Source organism: Pan paniscus, chromosome 6 (assembly GCF_029289425.2).
Source record: "Pan paniscus chromosome 6, NHGRI_mPanPan1-v2.0_pri, whole genome shotgun sequence".
In the NCBI taxonomy this organism is placed as follows: Eukaryota; Metazoa; Chordata; class Mammalia; order Primates; family Hominidae; genus Pan; species Pan paniscus.
In genome coordinates, this window is record NC_073255.2 from 181,244,302 (window position 1) to 181,263,510 (window position 19,209).

Here is a 19,209-nt window from a genome sequence, read left to right on the forward strand (position 1 = left end):
ATGAGGGACAGATGTGGACCTGAATGTCCCGTGGTATCCAGAAGCAGAGTGACACAAGGCCTGGGGCCTCACGCCCCGCCCCTCCTCAGCCTGAGCAGAGGAGAGAAGGTCCCATCACTGATTTTTCCTTCAGCTCTACTCCTCTGTAAACTTTGTTCCTCTGCTACTGTCTATATGTCTTCCTTCCTTCCATTCCAAATGTACAAATATTTTGTCTTCAACTGAAGATGATTCTTTAAAAATTCATGTTTTATCACATAATTATGAGGCATTACATTGTACATATGGATGTTAAGTAAATAAATAAGAACAAGGCAAGTAGTGGTCCACAAAGTACATACTGGCTTTTTAAAACTCATGCATATTTTTTCCTTTTTTATTGTGATGCCTTTCTATTCGAAATACAGTTAAGAGGAATTATGCTTAGTCACCTGAATCCAACTAGTTTGACTGGTTAGGGTTTGTATTTAGAGGTTGATTCAAGGACTTAATTCCCACGAGACAGTTAGTTTCACTCATCTTCCTATTAGAGATTCTACCCTCACCCAGGCCAGCGATGTCCCTGGGCATCAGAGTAGGAATCATTGCAAACACATAATTACAATTACAAAATCAATGAAAAGTACAATGTTTTACTGAACATCTTCATACATGAACAAACAGTTGTTAAATTATATAAATTTTCTTGGAAGACTTCTATAAGATTACTTATAAATGTGTTGAGAAACATCACACGTGGTTATTTTGAAATTTGGGCAAAAAATAATGGTACTCACCCCCTAAATCTGGTAATCTGTTTTGCTTTCAAATATGAATAAAAGTGTTCTGTTTGAAATCATCTGCTTTGTAGCAACATGGATGCAGCTGGAAGCCATTATCCTAAGTGAATTAATGCAGTAACAGGAATCCAAATACTGCATGTTCTCACTTATAAGTGGGAGCTAAACACTGAGTACTCATGGACATAATGATGGCAACAATAGACACCGGTAACTATGAGAATGGGGAGGGAGGGGGTTAGGGGTTGAAAAAGTAACTACTGGATATTACGCTCACTACCTGGGTAACGGGATCATTCATATCCCAAACTTCAGCATCACACAATATACACATGTAACAAAACTACATATATATATATATATATATATATATGCCCTGAATCTAAAATAAAAGTTGAAATCATTTTTTAAAGTGCTCTGTTATCTTTCTTATTAGTGTCCACTCCAATTCAGTAAAAATAATCAATATGAGAGTCTATATTTCTTCACAAGCATTATCGACAGATCTTATGATCAAAGATCACTTGGAAGGCACAGTGTTGAGATCCTTTCACAGTTGTGGTTACAATCACGTTCACAAGCTACACCTGCCATGAGAGAATACTTGGCACCAGATTATTTGCCAGCAAGCAGGCTACAGGCCCAATACATAAGCTTGGCCTCATGGGCATTACGTTCTTATCTGAAGTAACTGGCCTAGACCCTTTTTTAACAACACATACTTGAGCGCTTTTTCACACATTGTCCATGTCAGGTCTTGGAGGATACTGTCATAGGAATCTGTAAAGTTACAAAATGAAGGAGCAAAAAATGTTAAGAATTTAAACTGTCTTCTTGGCTGTCACTCTTGCTATATTTTTTGATAATGCATCTAGTCCCCAGACATTAGCATCAGCACGTCCTGTCTCGAAGGAAACATGCCTTCCTCCTATAAGAAACCGGCTGCTTTCAAAAAGCAGCTCCAGTGTTAGAATTTTTGATCCCATAATGAAAAATATATTATTTCAAAATACGTATATTTAATTTGTACTTAGAGTGTGTTACATCACAATGTTTTTATTTTTTGCACCAAGAAGGTAATTTCTTAAACTATAAACATTTCAATATAATAACACATATGATAGAGATGAAAGTATGTTTCATAGTCTACTTATATGTTCACTATAAATTCTTGTGTTTGCCAAGGTGTTTGGACTACAAACATGTTCACAATGAGCTAGGTTTAAAATCTACTTCCATCAAACATATCGTCTTATCTAAAAATACCTTACCGCATACAGATAAGACAAATCAGACAGCAGGGATAGTAAATCTTAAGGAAACTCTTTATCTCCTAACATATAAGTGTATGCATAACTGAGAAATAATTAAGTTAAGTTATACTGGGCTTTACTCAACACTAATATAAAATCTCATATTTTCTATGAGGGAATATACATCTACTTTATATAAAATCAGTTTTCATTCATTTACACTGTTTGAATAACATCTCAAATTGCAATTTGAAGTTTTATTTAAGCTGACTTTCACAGTTCTCACCAGTATCAAGATCTGATAATGCTACTTAATGTGGCTTTGAAGTAGCAGAATGAAGGTTTTTAAAATAAGAATAGATGGGCCCCATTCTACTAAGAGATACCATTCAAAGCAAGAAATAATACAACATGGTTAAGCAGCTCAGGTTACTCTTCCCTCACTGAGGAGATTTTCTATAAAAGAGTCTGAAGGAGAATTAACAATGTCCACTTACAAGAAGAAAATAAAACAACAGAAGAGCAGAAATTCGTGGTACTATGCACACTGACTAAAAGAAAGCATACCTTTCTCTCTCTCCTTCGGTGATATCATATAAGCGGTTGGCACCTCCATCAGCACAGGCTCTTAAAAGAGCTTCAAATAGAAAGAACAAAATCATTTCAATACAGGAGGCACAGAGCAATATCTTTCAAATGATGATCACTAAAAAGCAGGCACTCAGACGCACAGAGTCACGCTAACCTCTGTGAATCATTTCACATTCATCTGTTGACACTGCTGGTACTAAAACCAATTCTATATTGCACATGACAAATGACAAGTTTATTTCCTTTCTGCATCTTTTTTTTTTTTTTTTTTTTTCCTGAAATGGAGTCTGGCTCTGTTGCCCAGGCTGGAGTGCAGTGGTGTGATCTCGGCTCACTGCAACCTCCACTTCCCGGGTTCTAGAGATTCTCCAGTCTCAGCCTCCCGAGTAGCTGGGATTACAGGCATGCACCACCATGCCTAGCATATTTTTGTATTTTTAGTGGAGACGTGGTTTCACCATATTGGCCAGGCTGGTCTCAAACTCCTGACCTCAGGTGATCCACCCACCTCAGCCTCCCAAAGTGCTGGGATAACAGGCATGAGCCACCGCGCCCAGCCTTTGCATCTTTTTTGATTAAATAAAGGAGAAGACTGTAGACGGTGCTAGCATGTCTTCAATGTTTCTTGAAATTTTTTTCCTTTTTATAACAGAAGATAGGCCTCAGGCTCTATGACAGGCAACAGAAAATGGTTTGTTGTTTTTGCAGTTTGAGACAGGGTCTTGCGCTGTCACCCAGGCGTGAGTCCAATGGCTCGATCACAGCTCACTGCACCCTCAACCTCCTGGACTCAGGTGATCCTCCCACGTCAGTCTCCCAGGTAGCTGGGGCTACAGACACACACCACCGCATCCTGCTAATTTTTATATTTTTTGTAGAGATAGGGTTTGCTCAGGCTGGTTTCAAACTCCTGGGCTCAAGTGATCCACCCACCTTGGACTCCCAAAGTGTTGGGATTACAGGCGTGAGCCTCTGCACCCGGCAGGATATGGTTTTCATTGTGTTCCCTCCTTTTAATAATTTTTACATATCCTTTTGATTTACAATATGTAGCATGGGTTTCAATTTTTATTTTGATTAAAACATTTCCTCTTAAAAATAAATAAGTATATTTTAAAATATAAGTAAATAATAATCTAGATAATATGAGCATAATGTAAAAATTGTGAAGGTGGTACAAAATTAACTGAAACTTGGAAATGCTAAGGTAATCAAATAAATCCTGCTGTCTCTCCAACTTGGGCCTTGGCCTCCTCCTTTCGCATGATTTCTCCCTGCTACTGCTCTCGGATTTGATGCTGCTAATCAACTGCTCCCTGAAGTTTTTGCAGTCCATGGAGAGCTATTTTTATTGCTGGTGCTACCTTTCTGATTTCTGTTTTTCATAGAAATATTTAGTATCTTAGCATCAGCTCAGAATGAACATTGTTAGGCATCAAACTAGCAGGTTCTTTGCTAGAGGCCTAAGATAATGTGACAGGGTCTCCACTTTAAGCATCTTCTAACCAGTGCAAATAAGCCAGAAGCCAATTAATTAAAGTCCACTCTCAGAATTGACAAACAAAGTGAGAAACTACTTTTCTTTGAAATTAAATTAATGGCACAGGTAAGCAGAATTGAGGGAAAGAAAACAAACAGCCACTTTCCCTTATGTATTCCTCAGGTATTTGAAATACAAAATAGTTCAGATGAGTACAGCCTCTAGAAAAAGATCAGTGATACATGATTTGTTTTAGAAACTGTAAAATAATAGATGCTAGAAAATGACCACTTAAACAAATAAAAATCCACAATTTCCATTGTGGGAATTTCCCCTGAATTTAATCCACCCGCGAGGGCAAGATGTCTTATGAAAGTATTTGAAATAGGATGGAATGGTCCCAAATCTCAGCAGGGGACCTAACCACCTCCTGACATTTCACACCTGTATACCCCACCCAGCTTTAATGCACATTTAATGAGCCTCTCTTGGTGGTAAAGACACTCCTCTTCTGTGTGGCTGCAAATGTAACGACTTCAGCTTCATTCTGGAATAATAGATTAGCTGAGTATAAATAATACTGTAAATTGGTAGTAAATTTGACGGTATTAGTACATTGGCTTCTGATTGCCATTGGTACACTGATACTTTCAGAAAGCCGCTGTCAGTCCAATATTCTTGTGTATCTAACCTGTTTTCTCTTTTTGGCAAATTTTAAGACTTTCCCTTTGTCTTTAGTTTTCCAAATTTCACCATCGTGTAGCTTATTTGGAATTAACTGTGCTTCCAAGGTTGGGCATGGAGGCCTTAGGAATGTAATCCCAGCACTTTGAGAGGCAAAGGCGGGAGGACTGCTTGAGCTGAGAAATTCAAGACTGGCCTGGGCAACATGGCACGGCCCTGTCTCTAAAAGAAATTTTTAAAAATTAGCTGAGCATGGTGGCACTCACCTGTAGTCCCAGCTACTTAGGAGGCTGAGCTGGAGGATCGCTTGAGCCTGGGGAGGTCCAGGCTGCAGTAAGCCAAGATGGCACCACTGCACTCCAGCCTAGGCGACAGAGCCAGACCCTGTCTGAAAAACAACAACAACAAAATGTGCTTCCTAAATCTGAGGACCCATGACTTTCTTCAGTTCTGGATAATTCTTAGCCACTTTTAATTCCATTATTTCCTACCTTCCATTCTCTCTACGCATCAATTTTCTGACTCTCCATTTAAACGTATTTTTAGACAGTCTCATTCTGCCCTTCACATTTCTTAAACTGTGTCGCTTCTATTACCTTTTCTTTCTGTGTATGCATGTAATTTCTTCAAACCTCTCTTGCAATTATGTCTAGTCACCTGTTTAAAACATTAAAGTTTATAGTCTTACTGATTCTTTTTAAAGAAGTTCTATTTGATTCTTTTTTCAATTCAAGGTCTTTTCTGATAATCTGTTGCTAATATTTTCTATACCTTCTTTTATCTTTTTTTTTTAAAAAATCCTTTTCCTATGGATGGGATATTTAAAGAATATCTACCTGACTATATTGTCAGAAATAAAAGTTCCAATGTATTTTCCACTTATCCATGATATGTAAGACTATTTTCTGTGTTCTATGGTACATGAGAAATAAAGCAGAGGCCAAGTGGAAAAAAAAATATTCATTTTCTCTGTAGCTTACTCACCAGTAAATAAGCATATTACTTATGGAATAAGGTTATTAAGTAATTATTTAATGATTATATATAGTGCTCATTACGATACAAGAATACAATAAGCATTCAATAAACATTGAGTCCTCTTTCTCAATTTTTGTCAGAATGAAAAAAAAATCTGAAAAGATTGTGTTTCTGGAAAAGAAAAGCCTTATCTACTTAGAAAATAAAAAACAAAAATAAGAGTTTTTATAAAGACATCTAAAAGGGATGTCTCATTTTACAAATTACCAACACACATCTCCTAGTAAGGAGTGACACTCAAATTCAAATTATGTCACAAATATAACTTGCAGAAGATCACAGAAGATATTGCACATTTCCTAAGTATCAAAACCATCAAAAGCTAAAAAACAAAGATCATTTCACATATAAAATATAGCACAAAACAAGTGATTAGGGAGATAGAAAGGACTCATTAATAGAAACAGATGGTAAACTATCAGTAATTATCTTTAGAGAATATAAAACAATTCTCTGTAAACAAAACTAACAAGTGTATGGAATATTTTTATGTAATAACCGATTCACTAAAGTAATATGAAAATCTCAGAAATAGTAGTTTTTAATGGTCAAGGATTATCAAATAGAATGACTTGCCAATTTTTCACATTACACCATTTTGCAAAGATCGGTTGAATTCAACGCGTATTCCTATTATGTGCTAGGCTTACATAAAATAAAAAGATGAACAATAAACAAGATCTAGTTCTCTGGGTTCATATTATAGTGAAAAACACGAAAACAGAAGCAAATACATGCAATGCACTGTAGACTGTGGTGAGGGCTGTAAAGAAGTCACCAAAATGCAAGAGGAAGACAAGGAAAGAAGAAATGAATTTCAGGGGGCAAATGTGTAAAACTGCTAATAATAAATCCAGTTCAGCTAAGATCATTGTTACTTTTACAATAGAAAAAACGCTAATGCCTGTTATTTCCAACATCCACCTTTAAATTGATATTTCTTGAGCAGTGTATAAAAAGAGAAACACCTATATCATAGGAAGTAAATTTGTCCACATCTATTCCTGCTTTAAATGGCAAAGGGAGCTAAAATAAGCATGATGAAATGTTTAGACTATTTTCTCAGTGCTTGTAGGTTGAGAGTAGGGATTCAATCCATCTGGAAGGAAAAACAAGTTCCAGTCTGTCCCTAAAACCATTTTGTTTTCAATAAAGCATGACCAAAAAAATGTATTCTACCTCTCCTTCATTTTATTAACAAAGAGGTTTTCACCAGTTTCAAATATTTTCTATAAACATAAATAAAACTGCATTTGAAAAATGAAATGTTTTCAACACATTGTAAACAACATTGGCATAAGTTCACACACAGCGACATTTGAAAAATGTGTAAACCAATATCACTGTTAGAGAAAGTGACCAACTAAAGGAAACAGAAGTAGAGGACATTCTTTAATTTTTGATAAATCGTAATGAATCTACCTAAAAAAAGTTCACTTTATCATCATTTAAGTTGTCCCAAGCTTTAATGAACAGAAGTTACTGCATGAGTTATCTTTTAATGTAAAAATTCTATTGGCTTATACAGCAAAATTTCTGCAGATTTGTCACATACCATAACTTCAATGGTTGAGCAATTACTTACCATGCAACAGGCTGATAAACAGATGAAGACTAAAATATATTAAAAACCTCTACAGCAACTTTATATTTTAGTAGAACCCGTAAGTAGGTGAAATACATCTTTAACTTTTTTTTTTTTTTACTTGGCATAAGTTAACATTACTGACAAATAATGAAGAGCTTCAGGCACAAGCAGAGGTTAGTTCCCTATTTCAAATAGTTCCCTATTTCTTTGGAATAAAGTTGAGTTGAAATAACTTCACTTTCTGCAAAGTAGATTATAAATTAGTTCCAAATATTAAAGTAGGAGAATAAAACAAAATAGATTCTGCAGTTTCAGTTAACTCAAAGAATACAAGAGACAGACAGTGCTAGTCTAGATCAGCCACTTAGTCCTACGATGTTGAGCTAATCCTAAGCATTCTGATTTTAGTGCAAAATCAAGATCATTTTGTATATCCTACCAAAATCACACACACAAAAATTCAGGGACTAGAGAGAGACAACATAAATAAAAGTAGAAGGAAGGTGCAGGAGGAAACATTATCTCACACGCTGTTGATGAGACTATAACGTTGAGGGACAGTTTGGCAGATTTATAAAAAATTTAAAGGTGTTTACCTTTTTATCCAGAAATTCTATGTAGCCTGCATAAATACTTGCCCAAAATTACAAGGAAATATGTACAAGGATATTTGCTGTGACAGTATGTGTAATCATGAAAAACTAATAGCAAACTTATACGGCCCACAGGTGAATACTGATAAAATATACCATGGTCCTATTTTACTACCATCAAAAACGTTAGATCTTATACGTATTAGTATATTATCTGTTATGAGATATATTGTTACTTTTAAAGTTTGAATAACCTTGGTCAAATCTTCCTTGCAATAGCAATTCATGGAAGGTATAGGAACATACCAAATCCAAGAAAGCATCAGGGAAAGGTCTTTATGTCAAGGTTGTAGATCAAGTAATCGGCCATCAGCATTAATAAGATGCACCTGCACTGGAAAATGGGCCCTAGTCTGGCACCCCGAAGGAAACAAAGGGATAAAAACTAAAGAGACCCCAAAATCAATGGCTTCCCTGGCAAAGCATATCCAAAATGTGGACTTACTGGTACATTTGAAAGCAATTACTGTGAAATGACAGACCTCACTAATTTTGTTATCAAGCTTTATTACCTGCCTTGTGCCCTTAAACTTGGCATTGAGTAAAGCCTATCATGTCTTATTAGTTTGTTAATCCAAACACAAGACCACTTCTATATTCCATACACCAAACTCATTAACAGGGATTATTTATGAGAAATGGGGTTGGCATAACGAAAAAGACTTTTTAAAAAATTACTTACAATAATCACTGTGCTGTTAAAGATATTTTTCTCAGTAATATGAATTATATTGTAATTACAATTTTAAAACCAACAGTAATAATTAAAAAGGAAAAACAAGAGTTATAGACTTAAGATATAGCAAGAATGATTCCAGATACAATCTCAGGAGAAAGAATTAGATATTTTGCCAGGTTGGTCAGGATTGAGTCACAGGTGTCTACAGTTAAATTAGAGGACAGAGAAGTTCCAGAATCTTATTTAGAAGATGTTTCACTGAGTCCCAGGAGAGCTAAATAATTCTAATTACTTAAATCCTGTTTATTCCTAACCAAGTTCTTGCCCCTAGTACTCCAAAGATTCAATTAAGTCTTATGTTCCCGAAATCAATCTAATCTGTCAATATTCATAGTTTGAGCTAGGGATTCTGTCCCAAACCTGAGAAACAACAGTAAACCACTTAATCTCCAACTTCTGGTAAGCCACCTCTAGCACCCATAAGAGTTAGAAAGAAAATATATCCCATCTGAATGCACCTCAGAAACAGCCCACTAGCAACTGCACATCAATAAGGAAGTGATAATTATTTGTTAAACATGTGAGTACATACATAACTACACAGGTATCAGTTGAAAGTTTACTATCAGGCATGAATAAGATAAGTGAGTTTTTGTTTTTGTTTTAATTTGTATTGCATTAAGAACACAAGATCAGATCTAATCTCTTAAATAAGTATATAAAAAACAGTATTGTTAACTATAGATACAATATCGTACAAAAGATCTCTAGAATTTGTTCATCTGGCATTGACTAAAACTTTACACTCATTGAAGAGCAACTCCCCATTTGCCCTTCCCCCAAGCTCCTGGTAACCGGCATTCTACCCTCTGATTATATATGTCTGACTATTTTTGATACTTCATATTAAGTAGAATCACGCTGTATTTGTCTTTCTGTGACTGGCTCTCTTTGGTTAGCATAATGTTATCTGGGTTCATCTATGTTGTCACATATTATGTTCATTCTTTTTTAAGGCTGAAAAACATTTCATTATACGTATAGTCTACATTTCTTTATTGATTTATCCATTGACATTTAGGTTGTTTCCACATCATAGCTATTGTGAGTGGTGCCACAATGAACATGGGAGTGCTAATACCTGTTTGGGATCCTGATTTCCATTCTTTTGGATTGAACACCCAGAAGTGGGATTTCAGGACTTTATGGTAATTTTATTGTTAATTTTCACCATACAGTTTTCAACAGTGTAAACCAACCGAGTGCACATGTTTTTCACTCCTACCAAGTGTCCAAGTGTTCCAATTTCTCCATATCCTCAACAATACATGCTGTCTTTTGTTTTTTGATAATAGTCATCCTAACAGGTGCGAGTCGATACCTCACTGTGGTTTTGATTTGTATTTCCCTGATGATTAGTGAATTGAACAACTTTTCATGTACCTGTTGGCCATTTGTGTGTCTTCTTTAGAGGAATGTCTATTCAAGTCCTTTAACCATTTTGAAGAGAGTAGATTTTACATGTGCTTACCAAAAAAATATATATATATATAAGATGATGAGTATGTTAAACTGCTTACCTCTAATCATTATGTATATCAAAACATCATGTTGTACCTTTCAAAAGAAGACATACACATGGCCAACATCTAAAAATGCTCAGCATCACTAATTATTAGAGAAATGCAAATTAAAACCACAGTGAGATACCATCTCACATCAATCAGAATGGCTATTGTTAAAAAGTCAAAAACTAACAAGATGCCGGCAAGACTGTGGAGAAAAGGGAATTCTTACACACTGCTGGTGGGAATGTAAATTAGTTCTGCCACTATGGAAAGCAGTTTGGTGATTTCTCAAAGAACTTAAAATAGAATTACCATTCAACCCAGCAATCCCATTATTGAGTATACACCCAAAGGAATACAGATCGTTCTGCCATAAAGACACACACACGTATGTTCACTGCAACACTATTCACAATAGCAAAAACATGGAATCAACCTAAATGCCCATCAACAGTAGAGTGGATAAAGAAAATGTGGTACAGATATGTCATGGAATACTACAGAGCCATAAAAAAAACCAGATTATGTCTTTTGCAGCAACATGGATGAAGCTGGAGGCCATTATCATAAGCAAACTAACACAGGAACAGAAAACCAAATACTGCATGCTCTCACTTATAAAAGGGTGCTAACCACTGAGAACACACACACACAAAGAAGGGAACAACACATACCAGGACCTACTTGAGGGCAGAAGGTGAGAAAAAGGAGAGGATCAAAAAACTACCTATCGAATACTATGATTAGTACCTGAGTGATAAAACAGCCTGTACACTAAACCCCATGACACAAAATTTACCAATATAAAAAACCCACATATATACCCCTGAACCTAAAAGTTCACAAAAAATCATATTGTATACCTTAAATTTATATTGAAAACTTCTCACTTCATTTATTTTTTTTATTATACTTTAAGTTTTAGGGTACATGTGCACAACGTGCAGGTTTGTTACATATGTATACATGTGCCATGCTGGTGCGCTGCACCCATTAACTCGTCATCTAGCATTAGGTATATCTCCCCAGTGCTATCCCTCCCCCCTCCCCCCACCCCACAACAGTCCCCAGAGTGTGATATTCCCCTTCCTGTGTCCATGTGATCTCATTGTTCAATTCCCACCTATGAGTGAGAATATGCGGTGTTTGGTTTTTTGTTCTTGCGATAGTTTACTGAGAATGATGTTTTCCAATTTCATCCATGTCCCTACAAAGGACATGAACTCATCATTTTTTATGGCTGCATAGTATTCCATGGTGTATATGTGCCACATTTTCTTAATCCAGTCTATCATTGTTGGACATTTGGGTTGGTTCCAAGTCTTTGCTATTGTGAATAATGCCGCTATAAACATACATGTGCATGTGTCTTTATAGCAGCATGATTTATAGTCCTTTGGGTATATACCCAGTAATGGGATGGCTGGGGCAAATGGTATTTCCAGTTCTAGATCCCTGAGGAATCACCACACTGACTTCCACAATGGTTGAACTAGTTTACAGTCCCACCAACAGTGTAAAAGTGTTCCTATTTCTCCACATCCTCTCCAGCACCTGTTGTTTCCTGACTTTTTAATGATTGCCATTCTAACTGGCATGAGATGGTATCTCATTGTGGTTTTGATTTGCATTTCTCTGATGGTCAGTGATGATGAGCATTTTTTCATGTGTTTTTTGGCTGCATAAATATCTTCTTTTGAGAAGTGTCTGTTCATGTCCTTCGCCCACTTTTTGATGGGGTTGTTTTTTTCTTGTAAATTTGTTGGAGTTCATTGTAGATTCTGGATATTAGCCCTTTGTCAGATGAGTAGGTTGCGAAAATTTTCTCCCATTTTGTAGGTTGCCTGTTCACTCTGATGGTAGTTTCTTTTGCTGTGCAGAAGCTCTTTAGTTTAATTAGATCCCATTTGTCAATTTTGGCTTTTGTTGCCATTGCTTTTGGTGTTTTAGTCATGAAGTCCTTGCCCATGCCTATGTCCTGAATGGTAATGCCTAGGTTTTCTTCTAGGGTTTTTATGGTTTTAGGTCTAATGTTTAAGTCTTTAATCCATCTTGAATTGATTTTTGTATAAGGTGTAAGGAAGGGATCCAGTTTCAGCTTTCTACATATGGCTAGCCAGTTTTCCCAGCACCATTTATTAAATAGGGAATCCTTTCCCCATTGCTTGTTTTTCTCAGGTTTGTCAAAGATCAGATAGTTGTAGATATGCGGCGTTATTTCTGAGGGCTCTGTTCTGTTCCATTGATCTATATCTCTGTTTTGGTACCAGTACCATGCTGTTTTGGTTACTGTAGCCTTGTAGTATAGTTTGAAGTCAGGTAGTGTGATGCCTCCAGCTTTGTTCTTTTGCCTTAGGATTGACTTGGCAATGCGGGCTCTTTTTTGGTTCCATATGAACTTTAAAGTAGTTTTTTCCAATTCTGTGAAGAAAGGCATTGGTAGCTTGATGGGGATGGCATTGAATCTGTAAATTACCTTGGGCAGTATGGCCATTTTCACGATATTGATTCTTCCTACCCATGAGCATGGAATGTTCTTCCATTTGTTTGTATCCTCTTTTATTTCCTTGAGCAGTGGTTTGTAGTTCTCCTTGAAGAGGTCCTTCACATCCCTTGTAAGTTGGATTCCTAGGTATTTTATTCTCTTTGAAGCAATTGTGAATGGGAGTTCACTCATGATTTGGCTCATGATCAAGTGGGCTTCATCCCTGCGATGCAAGGCTGGTTCAATATACGCAAATCAATAAATGTTATCCAGCATATAAACAGAACCAAAGACAAAAACCACATAATTATCTCAATAGATGCAGAAAAAGCTTTTGACAAAATTCAACAACGCTTCATGCTAAAAACTCTCAATAAATTAGGTATTGATGGGACGTATTTCAAAATAATAAGAGCTATCTATGACAAACCCACAGGCAATATCATACTGAATGGGCGAAAACTGGAAGCATTCCCGTTGAAAACTGGCACAAGACAGGGATGCCCTGTCTCACCACTCCTATTCAACATAGTGTTGGAAGTTCTGGCCAGGGCAATTAGGCAGGAGAAGGAAATAAAGGGTATTCAATTAGGAAAAGAGGAAGTCAAATTGTCCCTGTTTGCAGACGACATGATTGTATATCTAGAAAACCCCACTGTCTCAGCCCAAAATCTCCTTAAGCTGATAAGCAACTTCAGCAAAGTCTCAGGATACAAAATCAATGTACAAAAATCACAAGCATTCTTATACACCAACAACAAAACTTCTCACTTTAAAATAGGGTTATTAGTTTTCTCACTATTGAGTTCTAGGAGTTCCTTATGTATTTTAGAAATTAACCCCTTATCAGATACATGGTTTGCAAATATTTTCTCCTTTTCCATAGGTTGCCTTTTCACTCTGTTGCTTCCTTTGCTCTGCAGAAGCTTTTAAATTTGATGTAGTCCCACTTGTCTATTTCTGCTTTGGTTTCCTTTGCTTTTGATGTCATATCCATGAAATCATTGCCATGATCAATGTCATGAAGTTTCCCCGCTATGTCTTGTTTTAGGTCTTTCATAGTTTCAGGTTTTACAGTTAAGTCTTTATTTTCAGTTGAAAATCTGAGTTTTTAACCAGCTCTTTTCTTTCTTTCTTTTCTTTTCTTTTTTTTTTTTTTTTTGAGACAGGGTCTTATGCTGATGCTCAGGCTGGAATGCAGTGGTGCGATCACAGCTCATGGTCACCTCAAACTCCTGGGCTCGAGCAATCCTCTTACCTCAACCTTCAAGTAGTTGAAGCTACAGGTGCATCTCACCATACCTGACTAATGTTTTTAAATTTTGTAGAGACAAGGTCTAACTATGTTGCCCAGGCTGGTCTCAAAATCCTGGCCTCAATTGATCCCCTCAATGTGGCCTTCCAAAGTGCCAGGATTATAGAGGCATGAGCCACCATACACCCAGTCTTATCCAATTTTCATCACTAGGGACAATACTGATATAATACTTTATACTTTAATCAGCCAAGATGCTCTAAACTGATACATTCCTTCAGAAATATTACTTGCTGAAAAGTATTTAATTTACCTACAGGTATTTTTCTGCCTGTGTTAAAACCCCAAATATAGATTGAAGCCTAATAAGAAATACACTTTATAAAAAGACTCATGGAAATTTTCACTTAATGAATTCCTAAGAATGTTTGGGTGGTCGGTTTTGATATTTCTTAAATACTTTATAAACAATAAAATGTCTATTTAGGATATTTCTATTATTTAAAAGAGAAGTTATGGTATTTCCTTGAAGATCTTCATAAGTAGGGGGTATAAAATATATTGATCAATGACAAAAGCAAGAGAAAGAAACACATACGGTACTATACATATACAACATTAAAAGGTATCGATTTTTACATCTATAGAATTGTAAGTGCAATAAACTTGTTACAGTGGTACTTCTGGAAAGAGAGAAGAGTTAGGACAAATATTTATATTGTACATAATTTAAATTTTCTTCAGGGAAACTTACTCTCGCACTCTCAGCTATAAGTGGTATTGAATCCCAACCAAATCCAAGCTCAGCATGTGGCTCAATCTATGCCATCACAATCTCCTGGCTAGAGTGACTGGTTCAGAAACAGAAATATGACCCAGGCAAAGAAAATGAGAGCTAAGGAGACTTTGCAGGTTTCCTCTTCAACTGTCCTGTAACTTGTGGGACTAGGCATTTGATTCTATGATCATGTATTACTCTACCCTGAGAATGAAGCCAAAACAGTGAAGGTAAGGCTAGGAGACAAGAGAAGACATTGTTTGAGTGTCTATAACTACAGGCAAAGCCAGTCACTAGCCTTTCCAACTATGTGAGCTAATAAATGCTCTTTCTAGGTTCAGGCAAATTTAAGCTGGGTTCTCTGTCACTTAAAACAGAATTAATATCTGTACTAATACAAATATTAATTTCTGCTCCAAAGACACAAAATCCTCCTTTCAGTTGGAAAATTCTACTTTATTATGCCTCAAATATATGTTGGAACAAGCACGTAAGAGGAGGTGTATATTTTTGCAGGTACTTTGCCTATTGTTGGTATACGCTATCATGAGCAAAGGTCTTAATGAGTTTATGGACATAGTTAACAGAAACAGATTAGTAGATTTCCCTGTCAAGACATTATTTCATGTGGAAAACTTGTATTACAAGCATTTCACAGAAATGTATGCTCTCCTTGAGAGACAGTAACAATTTACTTGGCTCATAAGAGTGCTGACATGCATAATTAATTGTTGTTTAGAGAACTCTTTCAGCACTGTGGATTGAAGGTTTTATTATAGTATATTTATGTGCAATTATCAAGAAAGCTCACATTATTTGTAATATCCTACAAACAATGAGTCTAATATTCTGAATTTTAGTCAAGTCAGTAGCACAGAATTACATTACATAGAATAAAAATCAGGTGGCATTTATATTAAGCATCTACAAGTACAGTGCTGTGCTAGTCCTCATGATATGGTTCTTACTAGGTAATGAAGAGTTTTATTACATTTTGGTAAATATTGTTGTGTAAATTCTATTACCCTTTTTCTCTAACACTTCCTGCTTCCTCCTCTCCTAGTTATATTCACTATGGAGAAAAAGTATGACATTTAGTCATCCTTGATCCTATTTATAAAGTCTACCATCAGATAATTCTTTAATACTGAGTGACACTAAATACCTCATTACTAAGAAATCTGAGGGAAACAACCAAACCTCAAACTATCTCTCTTCATCCTAAAGTGGCACAGAAAAATTTTTCTAAAAGATGGGCAAAACTCGGCCAGGCGTGGTGGCTCACGCCTGTAATCCCAGCACTTTGGGAGGCCGAGTCAGGCAGATCACGAGGTGGAGATCAAGACCATCCCGGCTAACACAGTGAAACCCCGTCTCTACTAAAAAATACAAAAAATCAGCCGGGTGTGGTGGTGGGCGCCTGTAGTCCCAGCTACTTGGGAGGCTGAGGCAGGAGGATGGCATGAACCTGGGAGGCGGAGCTTGCAGTGAGCTGGGATCACGCCACTGCACTCCAGCCTGGGTGACAGAGCAAGACTCCGTCTCAAAAAAAAAAAAAAAAAAGGTTGGCAAAACTCGTATTGTATAAAAACTGCAAATAGGTGAACAGCACAGAAAAAAAACTTGTATGTGTAAAGCTAGTACATGCACGTTTGTCCAAATATTAGTTGATAGGAACCATTAAGGTTTACGTGTACCCTCAATCACTGTATTTTTACTAAAGATTGGCCATGCTTTAGGAACAAGGTAGCAAACATGCAAGCTCAACCTTTAACGAATAAGAAAACTTACAAAAGAACTTTGTTGGTGTTTCTCTAGTACCTTGGCACTATCACATTTTGGGTCTTTTTATATGGGTAGATGTCTGGTGCATTGTAGCATAGTTAGCAGCATTCTTGGCCTCTACCAGTTAGATGCCAATAGTAATCCTCGGTTGTGACAACCAAAATATCTGCAAATGTCAAATGTCCCTTGGTGGGCAAAATCACTACCAGGTGAAAACGAGTGCAACAAAGAGAGCACAACTCAAACTTCAGCAGGCTGCCCAGAGTCCCATAATACTTAGCTGTGTAGCAGACTGCTCGCTGTTATTCTCTAACTTTTCCAATTTTGAAAACAAACCTATCACCCAGAAACTACACTCCACCTGGCAACCAAAGTCAGGTAAATTAACACAGCAATTTATGTGCTAAGTTGCCTTCACATCTATCCCAGATGCACAGGTAACAACTTACCATTTCAGGCTTACTGAATCTTCAGTAAGACTTCTCATACAATCTGGATATGTATGGATAACTGTGATACTCTGGGTAGTCTTATAGCAGTCTTATAGCATAATCCCACATCACCTCCATTTATGCCTCTTATTTATTTGAGAACCTATTCCTAAATTATTGCTATACTAGTGACAACAGTCAAAGTCAGGTCCTTCTGACTATTCTCCTGGATCTGCTGGATAGTTCACATCATCTCCCACGATGGTGAGAAAAAGAAAACATCCGGCTGGGCACAGTGGCTCACGTCTGTAATCCCAGCACTTTGGGAGGCTGAGGCAGGCGGATCACTTGAGGCCACGAGTTCGAGACCAGCCTGGCCAACATGGTGAAACCCCATCTCTCCCAAAAAAATAAAAAATACAAAAATTAGTCGGGCGTGGTGGCGCATGCCTATAATCCCAGCCACTCGGGAGGCTGAGGCAGGAGAATTGCTTGAATCCAGGAAGCAGAGGTTGCAGTGAGCTGAGATTGCACCACTGCACTCCAGCCTGGGCGACAGAGAGAGACTGTTTCAAAAAAAAAAAAAAGAAAAAAGAAAAAAGAAAAAAAGAAAGAAAACATCCCACATGTATCACCACCATAGAGAATGAGCACCAAAAGTGACAATTTCTATTGGATCAGTTAACTTCATAATGTAAAAACATCAGTAAAGTGGCAGTGTCAAAATAATGAAATGTGGCAGATATCTATGAATGAGCAAAATAATAAAATATATATAACTACCAAGAAGCGTTGGAATAAAAGAAATGGGTAATAATAGTGGTTGGTCCAGTCAGCAAAAGTAAAAGTATTTAAGTAAAGCTTTTAAATTAAAATAACTGTTGCTGCAACCATATCACATAATGAATGTAGAAGAAGGTGGAAAAGCTTGGAACTGTTTCGCCTCCTTGCCTGTTTCTTTGTCACCAGAATTCCTTTTCTCTTCATCTTTTCTGGATCAGTGGTCACAGATCCCAGAACTCATATACAAGGCATATTTCAAATGAGAGATTCATTGTTGCATATATCAAAAGTGAAAGCACATCAAAATCAGATACTTTGTTACACAAAAATGTGATACTTAACCTTTATCTTACTCTGTAGAGGTAGAAGGAAAAAAGTACCTAATCAGCTTATATCTCCACCTATCCTGGTACCTTTGATATATTTATAAAAATATCAACACAATTTACTGAGTAGGAGTTTCTAGCAAACACATCTATTCTCCTAAACAGTGATCATTAAATCTAAGCGGTGATAATAGGTTAACTTGGGGAATCAGACCTTAATGCCAAATAATTAGAAACAGAAATGACTGTATATTTTTACTACCAACTAACGCAAGAATTTCACATATTATGGCCTTAGAACTTGACTATGCTCTTTTTCTAAATGAGCACAATCAAAAGTTAATTCTTCCTTAGGAAACAGGGGAGACTGTGAAGACTAAGAATAGAAAGAAGGGAGAGGAATTGTGGATAGTGTTTCTAGAAAAGAAAAACGGAAAGAAAAAGAATAACTGGATTCAGGTTAAAAGCAAGAGATAATTACCCAAAATTCACAGTGGGCCTCCTGTAGATGAAGAGTTACAATCTTGTGGGGTGAGGGGCAACTTAAGAGCAAAGTGCTTAAAGGAGGTCAAAGTGTTTAAAATGAATGCTTTACTAATTACCACATTTCTTGGTTTGTGGAACACAGAATGGTTTTCGGTATTTAGGCTATCTCAGGGCATCTTAGGAATACATTAATCTTCATCCTTAAAATATGATTGATCAAGGCACGGAAAAGCTTGTAACTTAAAATAACTAAAAGTAGGCCAGTTGTTTTTGAGTTTACTTAGATAACAGAATAATTATACAAGATAAAGTTGAGAGGTAGTCAAAAACCGATTATTTAGACCACAATGACAAAGACAGTTTAAATATAAAGGGAAGTCATTAAAGATTTTAAGTTGAAGAGTGTTATATTCTAGCTTACGTGTTAAGACCATTCTTCCATGATACTATAAGAAAAGAAAATCACAGGCCAATAACCCTGATGAACATAAATACAAAAGTCCTCAACAGAATACTAGCAAACAAACTCAATAGCACTTGAAAGGATCATTCATCATAATCAGGTAG

At 36.6% G+C, this 19,209-nt stretch overlaps 1 protein-coding gene across 7 annotated transcripts in view; it reads right to left on the reverse strand.

Annotated features, from left to right (window-relative positions):
• TPK1 (thiamin pyrophosphokinase 1) overlaps positions 1-19,209 on the reverse strand; it is a 379,683-nt gene that overhangs the window by 219,688 nt on the left and 140,786 nt on the right. For 5 of the 7 annotated variants that reach the window (XM_055115484.2, XM_003820515.6, XM_055115486.2 and 2 more), the window contains one exon: positions 2,600-2,669. The exons of the other annotated variants lie outside the window; for them this stretch is intronic. In XM_055115484.2, coding sequence (XP_054971459.1) covers positions 2,600-2,669 — 70 coding nt within the window. The remainder of the gene's footprint in view (positions 1-2,599; positions 2,670-19,209) is intronic. 7 annotated transcript variants of the gene reach the window in all.